The sequence below is a fragment of the Eubalaena glacialis genome, chromosome 20 (genome assembly GCF_028564815.1).
Source record: "Eubalaena glacialis isolate mEubGla1 chromosome 20, mEubGla1.1.hap2.+ XY, whole genome shotgun sequence".
In the NCBI taxonomy this organism is placed as follows: Eukaryota; Metazoa; Chordata; class Mammalia; order Artiodactyla; family Balaenidae; genus Eubalaena; species Eubalaena glacialis.
The window spans coordinates 18,557,007-18,577,324 of record NC_083735.1 but is presented as its reverse complement, the minus strand read 5'-3'; the positions used below and the strand labels follow the sequence as shown (position 1 = coordinate 18,577,324).

Below are 20,318 nucleotides of genomic sequence, written 5' to 3'. Positions count from 1 at the left end.
CATTTTGTTTTACTGTTTCAGTTCTGACAGCTAGAGTCATGGGTTAGCAAATACATTTTCTTTAAAACACCAGCACCTCTGAAATGGTCATTAAGGGTCATTCCTATATAAATGCACAAATGAATTAAAAGTGCTTTTGCATTTCATTAGATTAGCTGAAGGAGCAGAAATGTTGATCCAAGGAAGAACTGTAGTCAATTTTGGAGCACTTTGAGGACAGGGAAGTCAGAGCCTGGAGAGAAATGCACGAAGGGAGAGGTGGAGGTCAGACAGAAAAGACAGGTTGGTCCTTCCTCTGGCCTCACATTAACCTCTTCACGTATTCTATGAGAAATCTTCCCTTGCTACAACTGAGATAGGCCAGAGCTTCCTAAAGACTTTAGTACAAATGGAGGATGACCACATGGGAAGCAAAACAAGTAGACAATACAGAAGGCAAGAAAACTGCCGGAGTGGGGCTTTTTGTCCCAGCTTGTTTGAGCTCTGTGGTCCCTGTCCTCAATCTACCTGCCACCTTGCGATATTTACAGCAGCCCTTCAGGGATGGCAGTTTCTCAGGCACGTGGTCTGGGCCCCTTGTTGTACAGTAGGAAGCAGTTAGTCATCAGGCATTAAGAATTCATCCTTTCAGAAATACGGCAAGAGAAGTGTATGCCGTGGACACATTTTTTTCCTTCTGGAAAGCTAACTCGGTGGTTGCCAACTTATAAAGAGCAATCAGTGTCTCTGGCAATGTGAGGAGCTGGAGAGCTTTTATCCGAACTCTGTAGTTGGAAGGAAACCCGAGAAACATCGATACAGGAGTAAGACCTGCCAGGGCCACGCTTGGCGGGGTTAGTTTTCTGCGTGGGAGCCAGGGCTGGAATGCCAGCGGGGGCCTGGTTGAGGGCGGCCACCCGCCTTCCCTCCCCACCTCTCTGCCACAGGGCTCGTCCCTCCTCTAAACCACGTTGAACAAATATTTAAAGAACGTTGGTTTGAAAAGGAGCCAAATTATTAACCTACTCAAGCGTCTTCCGTCTCTGTCAGGCCCTCTGTTTGCCATAAGCTTCTTGTAACCTATTGCCTGTCTCTTTTCTCTGTTTATTTCTATAGTGTCCATGGAAAATATTGGAGAACAAGGTAAGATATGTTACTGCCTTCAGTCTAAAATTTTAAAAATAGTTGGAAAAAACGAATAGCATTCATTTAGATTTGGTTGGAGTAAGTCATACTTGGAGAATGTTGGAGTCAGGATGGGTTAAAGGCGTCTCATTCTGTCAGTCCCCAGACTGAATTCTCTCAGACGCTTGGCAGTGAACTTGACCCTGAAATGGCAGTCACTGTGCCAAGGCTCTTATGGCTTCAAGATACAGGAATATCAACAATCTCCTGTTTCAACTCAGAGTCTGACCCCATGCCTGAGTCACCTATATAATTCATGAAAAATATCATTGGGTCTAGTCATCTCACACTGATTTAAGTGCCTTATGAGGTAACTGAATGTTTTAATGGTTCTATAATAGGAATATCAGCTTCTTTTAAAAAGCTAAAATTGCTGTTAAGGTTTAGAAATACCAAACATGCTATATTTTAAATTAAATTAACATATTTTATTCAACTGTATCTTACACAAGTTATATATTAATGTATTATCCAGAATTAATCATTATCACTGTATACAAAATTAATATTTCAGCTTTTCATAGGACTTCAAGACTAAAATACCACACAAAGTGTGTTTATGTACACTACCTTAAAAAAATATTCAGAATGCTTTTGTTAACAATTGTCCCATGTGATCAGTAAGAAACTTGAACTGCTCTTGGAGGAAATCTCTCTTTGTTCAGAAGATCTCTGTTTAAAACTACTGTCCTTGAAACAGGACCACCAGTTTTGACTCGAGCTGAGCAAAATAGGCAAACAGCTCAAGCAGGAACTGCTTTTCCTATTCTTTGTTAGTGAAGCAGAGTTCTTACAGCCTGAATGTTTTAACATTCGTTTAACACTTTGTTTATGAGTTAAAGTTGCAGGCATAACTGCCTTATTTTTACAACTTAGGAGAGGTCCCTGTAGCCATTTTGCCGATAGATGGGCTTGTCTACAGATGGGAGGGTTCTAATCATGGGATAGTAAGTAATTAAATAATTAAATTATTTGGTTATTTTAGAACAAGCACATCTTTTGTGGATACCATGATTTTAGTATGTACTTGCATATTAAAGTGATAATTTTGTTTCTCTCATTTTAGTTGTGTGCCTGATTGCTTATCATCTACTTTTTGCAATGTTTGTCTGGTCGTATTGGAAAACTATCTTTACATTACCAATGAATCCTTCAAAAGAAGTAAGTTAAAATATTAGTATAGTTATGTCCTAAAGATGGAAGTCTGTAATACTGATGTCTGAAGAATGAGTTTTATGTCTTTTTATTAATGTTGCAAACTTAGTGTAGTGATTTTTTATATCAATGTGTTAATTAAATACTTGAATTTTCACTTGATAAATATTATTTTTGCACTGGATGAGTATTATATTTACAATATTAAATATGTTATATGTTCCATTTCTACTTTAGAGTCAGACACAAGGATGGATAGTTGGATAGATAGATAAAAAGATAAAGCTGAAGGTAGACACATTTCTATTATAATTGTCATACTAATGGTGCATTAGTTGGCTGTCAGCCACCAGAAACAACAACAACAACAAATTAACAACTTAACTAATCTTCTCTACTTTCTTTTTTTTTTAAATTAATTAATTACTTTATTTTTGGCTGCATTGGGTCTTCGTTGCTGCGTGCGGGCTTTCTCTAGTTGCAGCGAGTGGGGGCCGTGCATGGGCGTCTCATTGCAGTGGCTTCTCTTGTTGCGGAGCACAGGCTCTAGGCGCGCGGGCTTCAGTAGTTGTGGCACACGGGCTTAGTTGCTCCGCGGCATGTGGGATCTTCCCGGACCAGGGCTCGAACCCGTGTCCCTTGCATTGGCAGGTGGATTCTTAACCACTGCACCACCAGGGAAGCCCAATCTTCTCTACTTTCAAAGTGTAGCTAGTCTACAGCTGTCAGGTACCCAGGTTCCTATCCTGTTGCTCTGACATGTATAGCCTCCGTTCCCAACATTACCTCTTGGCCTAAAATGGCTGCCTCATTTCCAGCTATCATGTCTACATTCCAGACAGCAGGCCAGAGAAAGTAGAAAAGAAGAGTAGAAGTAAATGTCCTTCTCTTTAAGGACTTTCTGGAAGTTGCTGATGCCATTTCCACTTACATTTAGAACTTAGTTTTATGGCCACATTTAATTGCACAGAAGACTGGAAATTTAGTCTTTATTCTCAGTGGCCATGTTAACCACGTTAGAAGGAGTAGATATTGGGGGACAACTAGCAGTTTCAGCTACAGAAGGTTTTAAATAGAGTTATATGTTCAAATATGCATTTTGAAAAGATCAGTCAGGCTAACTTTTTGTTTCTGGGTGTTTAATCCTCCTTAAATGTCCTTGAAGCAGAGGACTGTGTTTTACTCATTTTTGTACCCTTGGCACTTAGTCTAGTACATGGTTGTTGAATAGAAATAAATTCTGCTCCAGTAATAATAATGTAGTTTTAGTAGGCTAACGTTAAAAAAAAGAAGTCTAGGCATCATTTAGAATTGTTTCCTGAAGTAATCTGTTTGAAATGCAGCTGTGGTCAAAAAGCCAATAAATATGCTGTATGAATTGGGAAAGGATATTAAAAACAAAACCACAGGTATTTGCACAGTATTAATGGCACGCTTGGCCTAGAATGCATTAGATATAGCCTTTTTTTCTTCTTCTCTCTACTTACTTTTTTTCCTGCCTCTTTTTCCTTCCTCCTACCATGTTCTCTTCTTTCCTATCATCTTTCTTACCCTCATCCTGGCCTTAGTTGTAGGTTTGAAGGAAAATGCTGACTTTTATCATAGGTCATCTCATCCACTCTGGTGGTTTGCCTGTGACCTCTGTGTGGACAAGTCCCAGATCTGTTTCTAGCCTGACCTCTCCCACGAATTTCAAATTTATATATCTCCCTGCCAAACATAGCTCCTTGATCACTGCACTGACACCGCAAACACAACACATCCGAGACTGAAGCCACCACCCTCTCCTTCCCCAAACCGTGACTCATCTGTTTCTTCTACGGGTTAATGCCACTGCCAACCACGTTGTCATTCGAGCCAGAAGCTTGGCATCCTTGCGCCTCCCCCAGCATCCAAATCCTGGAAATGTTTGCACTTCCTAATTTTTCTTTTTCAGTTCCAGCTCCTTTCTCTTTATTTTCCATCACTGCCCTAATTCAGAGTCTTGGTCATCTCTGTCATCTGAGACATTGCAGTCTTCTCTGTGGTGTCACCCTTGACAATCTTGCCTGCATTCCCTTCGGAGAATTCTGCAAAAATCCATCCTTCACTCTGCTGCTTGTGTCTATTCAGTGACTCTGCCCATCCCACGTGGTGAAGGCCAGTCTCCCTAGTTTGGCAACGATGACTCTTGTCCAAATTTCTGACTCCTCACTTTGTACTCTAGTAGTTCTTATGTACATGGTTTCCTGTGTACACCATGCCATAATTTTCTTTCTAGAATATTCTTACCTCCTTTCTCATCAAAATAATTTTATTTTTATCTATAGTGGCAGCTCCTTCTTGGTCTCCTCTGCTGGTTCCTTATTCTCTCCTGAATCTCAAAAGCATTGGATTATCCCAGAGTTCAGTCTCTGGACCTCTTCTCTTATTTATCTATGTTATGACTTTATATACCGTCTCATCGCTTTCAAGTTAATCACTAGCCTGATCCTCTCTCCTAAACTCCAGACTCCTTTCCAGCTTCCGATTTGGCATCTAATAGGAATTTCAAATTCAAATTCCAAGTACCTGAAAATAAACTTCTGATTTTCTACTTGCTCCCCAAATCCTTCTATTCCTACATTTTTCCCATCTCAATCATGGCAATTCCATCCTTCCGGTTGTTAAGGTCAAAATCTTGGAGCCACCCTTGGCTACTCTTTTTCTCTCAGACACCGCACCCAATCAATCAGCAAATTCTGTAGGCCATACCCTCAGAGCACCCACGTGTTAGCTCACGCCCCTCCATGCTCCCAGCGTGGTCCAAGCCACCAGCATCCCTGCTGGTATATGTCCAGTACCCTGTCAGCACGTTTCCTTGCTTTTGTGTGTGCCCTCTCCTGTATATGTTCAGCACAGTACCAGAGTGATCCTTTCAAAACACAAGACAGTTCATACTATTCCTCTGCTCAGAACTTTGCTGTCATATCTGAGCTCACTCAGAGTAAAACCCTAATTCTCTGCTGTAACGTAAAAGGCTGCGCATGGCCTGGCCTCACACCACTTCTCTGACCGTCTGTAATGCTGTCTTCGTCGCATCGGTTTCCTTGCTGTTCTGCCAGCACGCTAAGCGTGTGTCTCCTTCAGGGGCCTTGAGAGCGGCTATTACCCCTTGATCTGGAACACTCTTCTCACAGCTAACGGCGTGGCCACGCCCTTCCTTCTCTTGCTCTCTCTGTGTCTCTGCCCAAGAGTACCTTTCAGGCGTTCCATGACCACTTCCTCCAAAATAGCAAAACCCCATCCCTGCTTTCCTTCTAAACCTTACCTTGCTGTGTTTTTCTCCGTGGCATATCATTCTGTAATTCATCCCACAGTCATTTTTTATACCATCCCTAGACTATAAGCTCTACAACAGCATGAACTTTATCTGTTTTATTCACTAAACCATCACCAGTACCTGGTGTCTGAGCAGTGTCTGACCCTTAAAAGGTACTCAATAAGTATTTGTTAAATGACTGAAAGTTGAGAAGTTACGTGTATAGAGGCAGGTTTGTGTTTATAGCTTTGGCAGAAAGTTGAAGTGACTTCTGATTTCTCCCTAAAATTATATGTGAGATCAACAACTAAGAATAATGGGGGAAGTAGGTTGACTGAGGTTTGGAAGAGCAGAGAAGGTTTGAAATAGCAGTTGGAGAGAGAAGAAAAATGAAATGATAAAAAACGCAGAATTGAGGGAGTCGTGGAGGTTGATGACAGTGAATTTACAGTTTTGTACCAGGCCTTGTTGGATGACTTTTGTACAGAAGACATATACCTTATTCGATCCATACTACTGTAGGAGATGGATATGATTTATCACCATTTCACAGATGGGGCAACAGACTTGAACATGAACTAATTATCCTAAGGCATCAAGCGCTAGTATGTGGCAGAGCTAATAACATTCAAAGCAAAGTCCTTTTGACCATGGAGGCTGCACTCGTGTCCCTGCACCACGCTCTAGCATGAAGAGTGGACCCCACGTGGGGGGCTGTGGAGGGGACCTGTGCCCAGGACATCAGTTGGCGCATGGAGGAAAAAAATAGCCAAACTTCTATTTATATGCTGTTCTTTTATGTTTCTCCTTTTTTAAAGTTTCTTATATAAGATACATACTATATTAGCTAATAGCACATCTATAAATAAGTAAATATGCATATATTGGCAGTGCAGTCTCAAATTATTTTTTACTGGTAGGGATTCATTATCAAAAGAGTTTGGAGACCAGTGTCATGAAAGAAAGAGCCCTTGCTTGCTGGTTAAGAATCTTGGGTTATTCCATTAATAAAACGCAAGATCTTGGGCTTAATCTTCTAATTGATTTGCAGCCAGAGACCCCTCACTTGTAAAATGAGGGTCTTGGACTTCAACTGACAATAAAGTGCTCTCAAGTGCTAAAAATCTTCGGAAAATGGGACTAAAAAGGTAGGAGAAGAGATAATATAAGAAAATAATGTAAATATTTTCTTGTCACTGTTCAGAGAATATAATTTTTCAATTCATAACATTTTCTCCCGATTAAAGTAATATAACCATACGAAATTATATTTTGAAAACGAAGAGTAGGCAGAAAGAAAAAGAAAAAAAAAAAAATCCCACCACACTAATTCAGCCAGTTTACATTCTGAATTTCTTTCTGGTTATTTTTCCTAGTGGTATTCAGAGCACATATATTCCAGTTTTTTTCATGTAATAGTTCTTCCTTGGTTTATTGTCATTTTTAATAACAACATGATATTCTCACTGAAACACTGGATTTTTAGTCCAATCCCAACTTTTCATGTTATAAACAGCGTTGTTAAAGTGTTTGTTCATAGAGCTTTACCCATATTTTGGGTTATTTTTCTTAATATAAATTCTCAGAAGTAGAATTACTAGACGAAGGAAATTTTAAGTCACTTGCCAAATTGTTTCCCAGAATAATTACAGCAATTCCAAAGCCACCAGTTTTTATCAGAACCTTGGCACTGCATGCTGTTCTTAAGAAAACTGTTGTGAATTTAATAGGCAAAAAAAGTTCTACGTTTTAATTTGGACATTTTAGATACTAGTGAGGTTATATTTTAATTTTTGTCCTAAGTCAAACACAACTAGCAAAAAAGGAAATACAATTCTTTGAGTTTTCTGTTTATTATTGGATTCTGGTTTTTTTCTTAATTTGTGCACCCTTTTAAAATTATACTCTCCTTTAATCTGAAAACTGTGTTCGATCCCAGATGTTGGTTTCTAATATCATTCTCTAAGGAAAGGAAGAAGGGCTCCTTGGAGAAATGGCTGATTCTAGAACTAGGGCAGGATATTTTGAAAATGAGCCTGGAGCGTCTTATGCCAAAAAGTAAAAGGTACTCCAAAAAATAAAATAAAATATATTGATGGTGGTATATCAAAGGGACATAGGATCCAGTTGAAAATGTCCCAGTGACCAAAGCCGGAACAATTTCAGCAGGAAAATAAATAAAATAGTGTTCATTTATAACTCAGAGTATAAAATAAATATCTTTGAGTCTACCAATATAAAGAAATGATTGAATGAATAAATAAAGGGGGAGAAAAGAGAAATCTCTTTTACAGAAGAATTCCGAATAATTTATGTACATACTCTGCCCTCAAGAAGGGGAAGAATAAATCTCCACTCCTTAAATGTGGGCTGCATGTGGTGACTTCCTTCCAAAGAGTACAGAATGAAGACAGGAAAGTAACGAGTCATTTTACAGTGGAGAAACCTGAAAAACACTCCCTCAACCAGGTGATTAAAGTCAACATCAACAGTGCTAAGTCACATTGATAGTATGTTCCCTTGATATGACGTGGTGAGAATGGCACTTTGCCTTTGTGGTCTTCCTCCCCAAAACCCGTAACCCCAGTCTAATCATGAGATAAACATCAGAAAAGTTCCAGTAGAGCAGCAGCATCTTACAAAATACCTGATCAGTACGACTCAGAATTGTCAAACTCAACAAAAACAAGGAAAATCTGAAAAATTGTCTCAGCCAAGAGTAACTTAAGGAAACATGAAAAATAAATGTACTGTGGTCTCCTAGATGGGACCCTGGAACAGAAAAAAAGATATTCAGTGAAAACTAAGGAAATCTGAATAAACTGTGGACTTTGGTTAATAACAATGAATCCATATTGATACACTAATTGTCCTAAATGTACCATGCTAACATATGATGTTAGGAATATCAGCAAGTTGATGAGAGGATATATGGGAACCTTGTACCATTTTCTCAATTTTTCTATAAATCAAAATTGATAAAACTATTTAAACAAAACCAAAACAGCTTGCATTACTGACCAAAGGACCGCTGCAATCTGGAAGATTGGAGGTCAGGTATATTATCTTTTTCACCCCAGGAGATCTCTCATTCCTTCAGATCTCTGCAGATGTCATCTTTCCTCAGATCTGTGATGTGCGTTTGTACATAAAAGTGTTCTGAGGGGGAGGGGACTGCATATTTGGTGCATTCCAAGATAGAACTAGATATTTTGACATCCATCTTACATAAATAACAATTCCACCAATATGTATTTGGTTTTTAGGACCTGATGGTTGCGGTGTGTTATGTTTATTTATTTATAAAAGTATTAAACATACTAAGGACTCTTCCATTTCCATCACTCACTAGAACTTACCTCTAAAGTTAAAAGGATCCAGAACTCTGTAGAAAATGTAATAAAATATCGATGGTTTTATTCCTTTTGAGTATTAAGTCTTTCACGAAACTAATTTTCAATGCTAGGTTTTAAATTACTTTTAGAAATGGGCAAGGGAGATATATATGCCTGAATTATGGGACTTATGGTTCTGACAATGGAAAGTTAGAGACTAGGATACAAAATAACTTTTGCTTTGATATTCAGTGGTCTGACTTAGGCTTCCTGGTACTTGTTCCTTTGTCCATTCCACAGTTCTAGCAGAGGGCTTACTCTGTGCCAAGCTTGATCCCCTTGTGGGGTTACATGCTTGTGGAAGAGATAGACAAAGGACAAGTGAACCAACAAAATAATTTCAAATTATGGTGTGTAACACAAAGAAATCACACATGGACCTGATGGAGAGTATGGCAGGGGGAAGGGACAGAATTATCAGGGTCCCTACCCTAGTAAGGGAATCGTGGAAGTTCTTTGAGAAGATGACATTTCAGCTGAAACCTGCAAAATGAGAAGGAGCCATCCAGAAAGTGTGAGGAATAATGTTCTAGGCAGAGGAATCAACATGTACAAAGTTAATAGATACTTTCTCTAGATCGACCCTACCTTTTCTTGACTATTACAGAATTACAGCATCATTTTATGTTATACATTTTCTACCACCACTCAAATATTTCCAAACAAGATACACAGTTCTATAAAGACCATCAGTACACTTACCTGTTTGTCAGTGTTTTCTTTTTTTTAAAACAATGAATAATAGCATGTTTCAAATTTTAAAGTAGTGTCATCAACAGGTGCATGGTGCCCAACCTAGAATTTTTAAGTAAGAAAGAAAATCTGGCAAGTCCTCTGATAAACCAATATGATTGCATATGATGGGTCAATAAACAATTTGAATTTTTCTTTGTTAGGTGTTTAATTCTGTTAGTAAGATCTGAATGGTGACAGCATTCTCATTGCCTTTGCTCCCCAGTGAACTTCTTTTTCAGAGTAACTCTGAAAACAATGGAATAGATTCTAGGAATCCACGATCCAATTGGGAGATAGTTTTCCACCTGTTGGAAATGTGGTTCCCAAACTTTTCTTTGACTCTAAGCTATTTAATCTGCTGCTACTCCTGCCCCAGCCTCTAGGATCAGGCTGCAAGGTCCTTTTTTTCTGGGTTTGAGACTCAACACTGCTCACTGCCACTCACTGCCCTCATTTAAATAGTCATGCAATCTGGAAAATTGTGTAAATATATTTCGTTTTATAAACTGAGATTTAAGGTAGCAAGCAAGTGAAGAGCACCTGATAGAACGAATACACCAAGCCTTTATAAATGTGGCCTTCATTTATTTGTTACTCGTATTCATTTGAAAAAGGATTGGTTAAAGTGTAATTTGAAACACTATGAAATTAATTAGTAGTAAGCAAATGCTGTGAGCATCTTACAGGAGGAATATTTAATATGGAGAATACTTTTTTTCAAATATCTTTCACAAACTCTTAAGGGGCCTAACAGTAACATACCTACTAATTTAATGTAAGTAAATTTGATATACTAATTTAGAATAATTCATATTACATAAATTTCTACTTAGAGAAAACTTATTTTTATTTTCTTTACCTTAATGAGTCTGAAATTTTACAACTATATTAAAAATCATGCATTTGTGAGTATTATGGTACCTTAAAATTATTTATATTTGGAAGCTGAAGATTTGTTTTTTTGTTTTTTTTTTTAATTTATTTTTGGCTGTGTTGGGTCTTCGTTGCTGCGCGCGGGCTTTCTCTAATTGTGGTGAGCGGGGGCTACTCTTCGTTGCAGTGTGCAGGCTTCTCATTGTGGTGGCTTCTCTTGTTGTGGAGCACGGGCTCTAGGCACGCAGGCTTCAGCAGTTGTGGCACGTGGGCTCAGTAGTTGTGGCTCGCGGGCTCTAGAGCGCAGGCTCAGTAGTTGTGGCGCACGGGCTTAGTTGCTCTGCGGCATGTGGGATCTTCCCGGACCAGGGCTCGAACCCGTGTCCCCTGCAGTGGCAGGTGGATTCTTAACCACTGCACCATCAGGGAAGCCCTGAAGATTTGTTTCTAATTTTAAAATAACCTCAGTAGAGTTATCAACCTCTAAACAAAGATTTTTAATTTTTAGTTCTCTGAAGATAATGATTTAGGTTCAAATATCATGACCTCATTTTCATCAGATTGTTTTTCTTTCCTTCATTGACATACTTAAATCACTTTTTAAAAACTTTTTAAAAATTGTAAAATATGTCTTACATTCAAAAACCTTATATAAGGCACAGTTTAAAGAATAATAAAATGAAAACACCTAAACAATCACCCAACCAAATAGAAGTATTATTTATATTTGAAGTATCTTCTGTGTACTTCTATTTTGTATTTCCCTGCATTTCTCAAGAAGTAACAGCTATCCTGAGTTTTGTGTTAATCATTTCCTTGTTTTTTAAATAATTTTATCATATATACATATCCCTAACCATAATAATATATAGTAGTTTATTTTATATATCTGTTCATCAATAGGTCGAGAGTCTTGGTTGTACACAGCTGTAGTTCATTAAATGTTAAGTGCCATATAGGATTCAATTATTTGGATAGGTCATACTCCAATTTATTTATCTCTTCCCCTTTTGATGGACATTTAGGTTGTGTTTAGTTTTTTACATTTTAAACAATGGTGCTGTGAATACCCTTGTACATGTCTCCTGGGGTACATTTATAGGAGTTCAAATAGACTTTTTTTTTTTTTTTTTTTTTTTAATAAATCACTCTTTTTTTTTTTTTTTTTTTTTAAATTTTATTTATTTATTTATGGCTGTGCTGGGTCCCCGCTTCTGTGCGAGGGCCCTCCCCAGTCGCGGCAAGCGGGGGCCACCCCTCACCGCGGTGCGCGGGCCCCCCACCGCCGCGGCCCCCCCCCGTCGCGGAGCACAGGCTCCAGACGCGCAGGCCCAGCAATTGTGGCCCACGGGCCCAGCCGCTCCGCGGCACGCGGGATCCCCCCAGACCAGGGCCCGAACCCGCGCCCCCCGCATTGGCAGGCAGACTCCCAACCACTGCGCCACCAGGGAAGCCCCCAAATAGACTTTTAAAACCATTTTTTTGGTGATTATCAAGTTGGAGCCCAAACAAATTTTCATTTTTCTCAAATAAGTATTTTTTTAAATTGGTTGGGCCCAGTTGGCAGTATAAGAAGTAAAGTCAATGACTAGTTCTTCTGAGTGCTAGAGAAATTCACGTAATGATTATCCCTAAGTTAAAACTCACTTAAATGAGAATGCATGCTTGATGTATTTGTTTCTATTTTTGTTTTTAATTATAACCAATTGAAAAATGCATCCATTGAACCGAATTTGTTTATTTTGCCATTTCATCTATTAATGTAACTAATATTTGGATAGAACTCTACAGTTTATAAGGCACTTTTACATACTTTATTTCTCTTGAGCTTCACAAACATCTGAGGAAGTAGGTATTATTATTATTCTTCCCTGTTTTTAGATTTATAAACTAATGATCCATGAGATTAACAGATTTGCCCAGATTTCAAATCTATTACCTCTCTGAATTTTTATGCTATATACTGTTAATATTTTATAAATACCTCTTTGTGGGTATAGTAGATAAATATGTTATCATTTCTTTGAGAACACTGATTAAAATTTAAACTTCTTCCACAGTTCCATCTCTCTTATGCAGAAAAAGAATTGCTAGAGAGAGAGCCAAGAGGAGAAGCCCATCAGGAAGTTCTTAGGCGAGCAGCCAGAGACCTTCCCATCTACACCAGGACCATGTCTGGAGGTAGAGGATAACGAGTGCTTTGGCAGGGTGGGTTGTGGTGATGGTTAGAAAGCATATCTATACTTGAAACTGTCAAACACTCATTGAAACACATTGTGCTTCAGCTTGGATTATTATTAAATCTCTCCTGTACAGTCCCATAAAACAGAATGGAAAGATGAGTAACGCTGTGGCACAGAGATCTCAACCAAGTCAGAACTGACTTGACTTCTATTCTGCCTTCCTAGCTGTGACTCAGTGAAGATGTTAGAACTGCTGAAACTTGATTTGCAGTTGTGTTCATTTTTAAAGTTTTAATTCCTATTCTTATTTAATTCAAAAGAGCAGTATCTGTAATGAACATAACACTGATAATTTTACATAAATTTAAAACTTAGTGTGTAAATTATACAAAACTTAATTCGGGTATTGATAAAATTTCTTTATCTTTAAAATTTATGTTTTTGTTTTTTTTTTTTTTTACAAAAGCAACTCAATAAATCTCATTTACTTGTACTAAGATTTTTAAGGTAATTTAACAGCTATCTAATTAAAGAATTGTCTTAAAAACTGACACACATGGACTACCGGTACTTGCCCACAGAGGCTCACCCAGAAAGAAACTCTGTGACTTTAGATGTATCCTGTCCCTTTCAGTGGCCACTAGCCCCATGTGGTTGTTGAGCCCTTAAGACGTGGCTAGTCCAAATTGAGATGCGCTTTCAGTGTAAAACACACAACTAGTTTCCAAGACTTGGTATGAAAAAAGGACTGTAAAATACCTCGTTAATATTTTTATGTTATTTATATTTGTTTCTAACTCACTTTAGAGTCATAATTGAATATAACGCTAAGCTTCACACACGATTTTTTCCTGTTGTTTTTACTGTTTCTCAGTGAGCAAGTGGTCATTCCCTGATTTAATATTATGCCACTGGTTCTATCCCATAAAGAGAGTGATGTGCTTATGTACGTTTACATATATTTACCCTGTATAAGCCTAAACTAATATTGAGGAGATTTAAGCCCCCTAAAAATAAGTTACTACACAAGTTGCCAAAACTAGTTGATGGCGGTGACAGTATCAGGTGCAAAAATCTAGTCTCCTCACTCCTAGTGCAGTGCTTTTTCTACTAGACCCCTTGCTACACCACATTAAGACCAAGGAGGGAAGTATAAGTCATACCAGGATAAAGTATTACTATTCATTAATAACAACTACCCTTTGCATTTCTAAGTCATCTCCTTGTGTGGGTTATGTAACTGGTAAGGCTGTCATCTCTTGTATTGTATGCCTATCTCCTGGGATGAACTTACGATTCTCAAAATTTGTGACAGTCTGGAATAGAATCTGAACTTCCTGATACAGTCTTTCTATTTTTAGTGCAAAAATTCTGGATGCATGCTAAAATCAGTATTAACTGACTAGAGTCACTGACTCAGATTACAGAAAGTATAATAGATTATAATGCTGGTGTGATTGATCTCCTTCTGGAATATGTGGAACGTAAAGGTAGTCATGATGCAGAAAGGACGTCCAGTGGAGCAGCCACAGTACCCCCAAGGCAGGAGTGTGAGTGGGATCCTTCTCACCCCATCCCCAGCCAAGACCCTTGGGTTGTTTGGATAACTTCCTTCTTCACCCTGCGAAAGGCCGCGGACTAAAGCAATGAAAGGCTCAGTTGATGTTCACACACTTTATACGTCTTAAGAGAACTGACGAAAGTAGATGGCAATATAATTTGGGGTTTTCCCATTCATTCTAAATCCACAGTCCTTCCTCCAAACCTAAAAGAGGAAAATACTAGCTGCCTGTACACTGACTGCTGTACACAGAGAACAAATTCAACCATATACGGACTTGGGTGTAGGGTGTAGTGAGGCAGGTATTAAGACTCCTCATCTCACTTCTGTTTGTCCTGTGCTTTCTCCTGATCCGACCATCTCCTGCTTTCTTACAGGGTTCTCCAAACTCTATCATATTATTATTTATTTTTATTTTTATTAATGAGGACTATTTGCTTTTTTAGCTCTCCCTTGCTATCGATCCTTTCCTACAAAAAAAGATTTGTAGATTTTTTGACAAGGAAGGTAACCATTAGAAATGAGGTAATTAGTTTATCATTTTGCACACAGATGTTGGTAATGCTTCCTTTTCAACATGTACCAAAAAAGTTTTAAATCACATAATACATGAATAAATTCTCAAAAAATTCAAGCAAGACAGTTAAAATAAAATGCCCCCTCCACTGTTAAGACTTTTTAAATGATAATTAGATGGCTCATTTAAAATTCCAGTGGGATGATTTTAGTTGAATATAATATGGCACATGGAGTGTTTTTTTATTATAAGACTAAATTTCTGTTTCTGAAAGACTGTAAACAAAACCTTTTTCTACGTTGTTTTGATTTCTTGTGAGTTAGTGCCCACTTTAATTTGAAAGGTTTTTTTACCCTAGTGTACTTTAGAGATAATCACCACTTGGAGAGAATCTAGCATTGCCCACCAAAACTGACCTGGAAATTCTGTGACTTTAGACCCATGCTACCCATTATGGTAACCACTAGTCTTTAAGTTGTGATTACTGACAACTTAAAATGTGACCGTAAGTGTAAAACACATAACAGGTTTCAAAGGCTTGGTATAAAAAAAAGTACAATATGTCACTAATATTTTATATTAATTATATGTTGAAATAATATTTTGGATATGTTAGGTGAAATAAAATATATCATTAAAATTAATTTCCCCTGTTTCTTTTTACTTCTTTTAACGTAGCTCCCAGAGGATTTAAAAGTACTCATGTGGCTCACATTACATTCCTTCTGGACAACACTGCCTCACACTTTGATACTTTGCATGAGCCAGTGATACCTTAGAGCTTCACTTGGGATGTACCTGTGAGGCTTCTTCATTCAGGAGATGAGCAGGCCATGCCATCCATCTCTGGAATTTCTGAAAAAGAAAGTTATAAGGGGATGATTAAGGAATTATTTCAATATTGAAAACAACTCCATCTAGGCGTTGTGTTCTTAAAAATAAACCTCATTTTATTCTAAGTTTATAGCAACCATTTCTGTTTTTTTAGAGATTATAGTATTAGCTAATATAATCTTGGTAACTGCTTGTTGCAAGTATTTTTTCCAAATTTTAAGTTCATTAGTATTGGTTTTGCTGGTCCTACTGGACTGCCCACTTAACTGATCTCCTGTAATTTTGGCAGACTGAGTGCATCCTGTCAGATGCCTGTGTACTGAAAGAACATCTCCAAATCAATCTTCCATAATTGTCTTTGATATCTGTATTAGAGAAGAAAGGATCAGGACTTCAGTCACAAGAATTAAAATTCTCTACTGGAAATACCTCTTGCAATACTCACTTCTAATTTTGTATCTCACCCAGCAGAAAAGATGTGAGTGCTTTCCCAATTCAAGCAACCAATTGAGTGTATTCACAAATTTCTAAAATGTGTTTCTCAAAAAACTTCTAGAATGTGGTTGTGTCCTCCCCTAGTTATCCTGGCAGGGTACTGGAAATGAATTGATTTAGTCGAGGGAGACATTCTGTTTACTTTGATAGAAATGGACATGGTTGTACCCTTTGTGAATCTTACTGTGACTGCTTCATAATTATATAGTATAGTTATAGTTGAGCGTGCCTTAGAAAAATTTCCTCAAAAGATTTTCTATTCTTGGGAAACCTCTCCAGAGAACTGAGGCTATAGGCAAGTCATTCCATTTTTGTTTTTACGCAGTCGAATATGTCATTTTTACCGAATTTAAATTCATTATGCTTTTTAGAATTTAAATTTGGATAGATGATTAAGAGCTATTTAATTGTATATTCAATTCACTGTTAAATCTAAGGCTAAGTGGAACTCTTTGTTCATAGCAATCCGCTATTGTGACAGATGCCAACTTATAAAACCAGATCGCTGCCATCACTGTTCCGTCTGTGATAAGTAAGAAAACCTTTTACTTCTAAAATGTCTACATGCTGGTGGTCTTTTTATTTAATACGTTTCTTTTCTCACCGCTTTCCACATTATTTCCTTTTCTCCTTATTCATGCTTCTCAGACCTTTATTTAAGAAGTATAACCAGCATAGTCCCTTGCATTAATATGAGTGTGGCTGAGGGCCATGATTGGTTGCCCCTCTCCCCCCAGATTTTCGCTGATATGAATGAGGTGCATGATTTTTCACAGCTCATACTTGGCTGGTTCTAGTTAACAAGTACTTCTGTGATTCATTTCCCTCTTTATAAAGATAACTCAGTTGGCTTCATGACAGTTAGATGTTATTATATACTTATACTACAAGGACAGTACTACTTGGCTTAAGGTTGGATATTAACGGAAAAGCTTTATCCAGACTTTCTATAAATCTGTTGACATTTTGCACTTTATCTTTAGCATAAGAGTTGTATATTAACATACTGCTTGTTTTTAGAAAATTATTTTATTTGCATCTTGAAGTATGTATATTTTGAATTTAAAGTTCTACTATTGGATTGTCTAGAATTGGCCGTAGTGTTTATTGTGTTTATTTTAGATGAAGCCTTTGGCTACTATTCAGTTTTTAGATAAGTAAATAACTTTGCAATATTTTACTCACCACAACTCTTTTGAAATAGTATTTCCTCTTTATAATGTATTGGGATTAAAATTTTGTGGGCTGTTGAGTTTTGTATGTGTGATTTTTTTTTTAGATGTATTTTGAAGATGGATCATCATTGCCCATGGTGAGTATGGCTCTATACTTAAAGAAGTTTCTGTCCTTTATAACATAACAAGTTGACTCATAGATCTATTTAAATCTTTTTATAAATGAAATCTTGCCTTAGCTGACCTAGGAGGATCTTTCAGATTAAGTTTCTAGTATTTGTTTAGTTAGCTCAAAAGAGCCTTTATTCAGGAGAGTTTCCATGAAATAATTTTAACACCAGTAAGTTAACAATGTAAAAGTTATTTTCTCATATTTGCTCAGAACAACTGGTTTTCTTTGTATGCACATGCATAAACACAGAGATTCTAAAATACTTCTCAGAAATTACACCAAAATGTACACATAAATTATATACAATACTGCACTCAAAGTTTCTAATAAAAAATGAATTCATCTAGAGCTTTAACAATCTATTTTAAATAAAACTTAACATTTAGGAGTAGAATAGGAAATATACAAATACACACATATGTTTAAACAAGGGTTTCCACTTAGAATTCATTAATATTTTTAAAAAAAAGTCTAAATCATGAAATTAGATAACTTAATAGAGGATTATTTGAAAGATATATTTAACTAATGAAGGTTGATTTTTCTACCTTATAATTCTTCATCTCAATGTGCACATCCCTGTGATAATCACGCTAAAGTTGCCAGCCAGGTCGGATTTACACATTACGCATGATCATTCTAAAAGCCTTATCTTCTTTCAGGGATGGCACTAGGGAAAGGTAGACATGCCCACAAATCTACACCAGGGGTAGGTGGAAACATACATAGTAAATGGTTATCTTAGCTGCCGGGAACAATAGAGGAATGTCGGGTTTGCAATGTTATTTATCTCTCTCCAGGGTACCCCGTACTTTTCTTCACCTAGATTTTCTGCTTTAACATGTCAAGGCTAGTTAACGCCTATGAGAATAATGCTCCTCTCAGAGAAAGATGTCAGTAAATAACCTCTCTTTGGAGTATTAATTTTCATTTGAGGTCATTCTTTTTTTTTTTTTTTTTAATTAATTATTTATTTATTTATTTATTTTTGGCTGTGTTGGGTCTTCGTTTCTGTGTGAGGGCTTTCTCTAGTTGCGGCACGTGGGGGCCAGTCTTCATCGCGGTGCGCGGGCCTCTCACTATTGCAGCCTCTCTTGTTGCGGAGCACAGGCTCCAGACGCGCAGGCTCAGTAGTTGTGGCTCACGGGCCTAGCTGCTCCGCGGCATGTGGGATCTTCCCAGACCAGGGCTCGAACCCGTGTCCCCTGCATTGGCAGGCAGATTCTCAACCACTGCGCCACCAGGGAAGCCCTGAGGTCATTCTTTTGCTTTCCTCATTCTTTCCCTCATTCCATTCGTTCTGTTCTCTTTCTCAGCAAGTTCTTTTCCCCCTGATATCTCCAATTATAAGTTTTCTTAGTCCTCCTTATGGTCCTCTGTTGATCCTTCCGGTAACACCTGCTGTCAGTCCCTCCCCGCCGCCCCCGTAGCCCCACCAGCCACCTGTGCGTTCTCTGCACCTGCGGTGGACGGTTCCCAAGCCCACCCGCTACTCCTGCTTTGGGCACCGTCTTTTCTTTGCTTCTCTGCCTGAGGGCTCTCTTCTGTCTGGGGAGTTTGTTCAGCTCATAATCCAGGCAATTCAGAAGTGCAAGGGCATTAATGCTTCCAGAGGCCACTCTCACCCGGTGAGGGACTGGCCAGGAACACGTGCTTTCTTGGCTTTTCTCCTCCTTTCTGGATAGCTGGGTGGTCTAGCTGTGATTGAGCAGAGTAGTAAAGAAATCAGGGGCATAGAGTTCACTCCCGTTTTCCTATCTTAAAGTAATAATGGATAGTGATGATAAGCAATGGAGAGCTGGAAACAGGATTAATCCCAAGCTAGGGCACACCTATAAAGCTTGCCATGCCCTTGCTAGCCTCAGAAAATTACACATATAGAAATGATGATTTATTATGATAGCAGTCTTTTTTTTTTTTTAATTTATTTATTTTTTGGCTGCATTGGGTCTTCGTTGCTGAGCGCGGGCTTCTCATCGGGGTGGCTTCTCTTGTTGTGGAGCACGGGCTCTAGAGCACAGGCTCAGTAGTTCTGGCGCACGGGCTTAGTTGCTCCGCGGCATGTGGGATCTTCCCAGACCAGGGCTCGAACCCTTGTCCCCTGCATTGGCAGGTGGATCCTTAACCACTGCGCCACCAGGGAAGTCCTGACAGCAGTCTTCCTAAACCTGAAATTAATTTGGCTTTAAAAGAAACATAGCATAATTGGATAATCTTTTAAATTTTGACAGACCCTATTAAATAAGTCAAGGGGAACAGATGTGACCCTAGAGTTTTAAAAAAATGGGTTCAGATTACATGTCTATACACTACCTGTTGTCACCTTCACACTGCGTGGCAATGTGGAAGAAGTTGAATGGACTGACTGCAGTGGCTTTCAGCTTCTGCGTTGCTGCTTCTCTGCACTGTCACCTCCTGTGCTGCAGCCACTGCCCCAGCCACCATCCAGATCCGGGCACCCCCTTGCAGAAGGCAGTAGCCAGGTCGACTTGTGAAGGGTTTGGTGCCGAGGACCTAATATTCACCTGGTGCCAGCTGAATGGAGCAGCCATTTTATTTATTTTAAATTTCAAATTAAAATTCTAAATTTTAAAATGTACAGATAATACACACTCGCAGTTCTAAATTCAGAAATAAAAAGGTGCAGGTGTTCTTCTTAGCCCCTTCTTCCACTCCTCACAGGGAACCAGTGTTGGTTGCTACATGTCACGTGTGCTTTTCAGATATAAATCTGTATGTGTGCGTGTGTTTAATATTTTTTATACACACAAGAAAATTT

At 38.3% G+C, this 20,318-nt stretch overlaps 1 protein-coding gene across 5 annotated transcripts in view; it reads left to right on the top strand.

Annotated features, from left to right (window-relative positions):
* Window positions 1-20,318, top strand: part of ZDHHC2 (zinc finger DHHC-type palmitoyltransferase 2) — a 75,488-nt gene that overhangs the window by 26,302 nt on the left and 28,868 nt on the right. For all 5 annotated transcript variants that reach the window (XR_009698805.1, XR_009698804.1, XM_061177528.1 and 2 more), the window contains exons 2-6: window positions 1,096-1,122; window positions 2,231-2,325; window positions 12,663-12,783; window positions 16,655-16,724; window positions 17,472-17,504. Coding sequence is in view for 3 of the 5 variants with exons in the window: in XM_061177528.1 (XP_061033511.1) it covers window positions 1,096-1,122; window positions 2,231-2,325; window positions 12,663-12,783; window positions 16,655-16,724; window positions 17,472-17,504 (346 nt within the window). In the remaining 2 variants the exon portion in view is untranslated. The remainder of the gene's footprint in view (window positions 1-1,095; window positions 1,123-2,230; window positions 2,326-12,662; window positions 12,784-16,654; window positions 16,725-17,471; window positions 17,505-20,318) is intronic.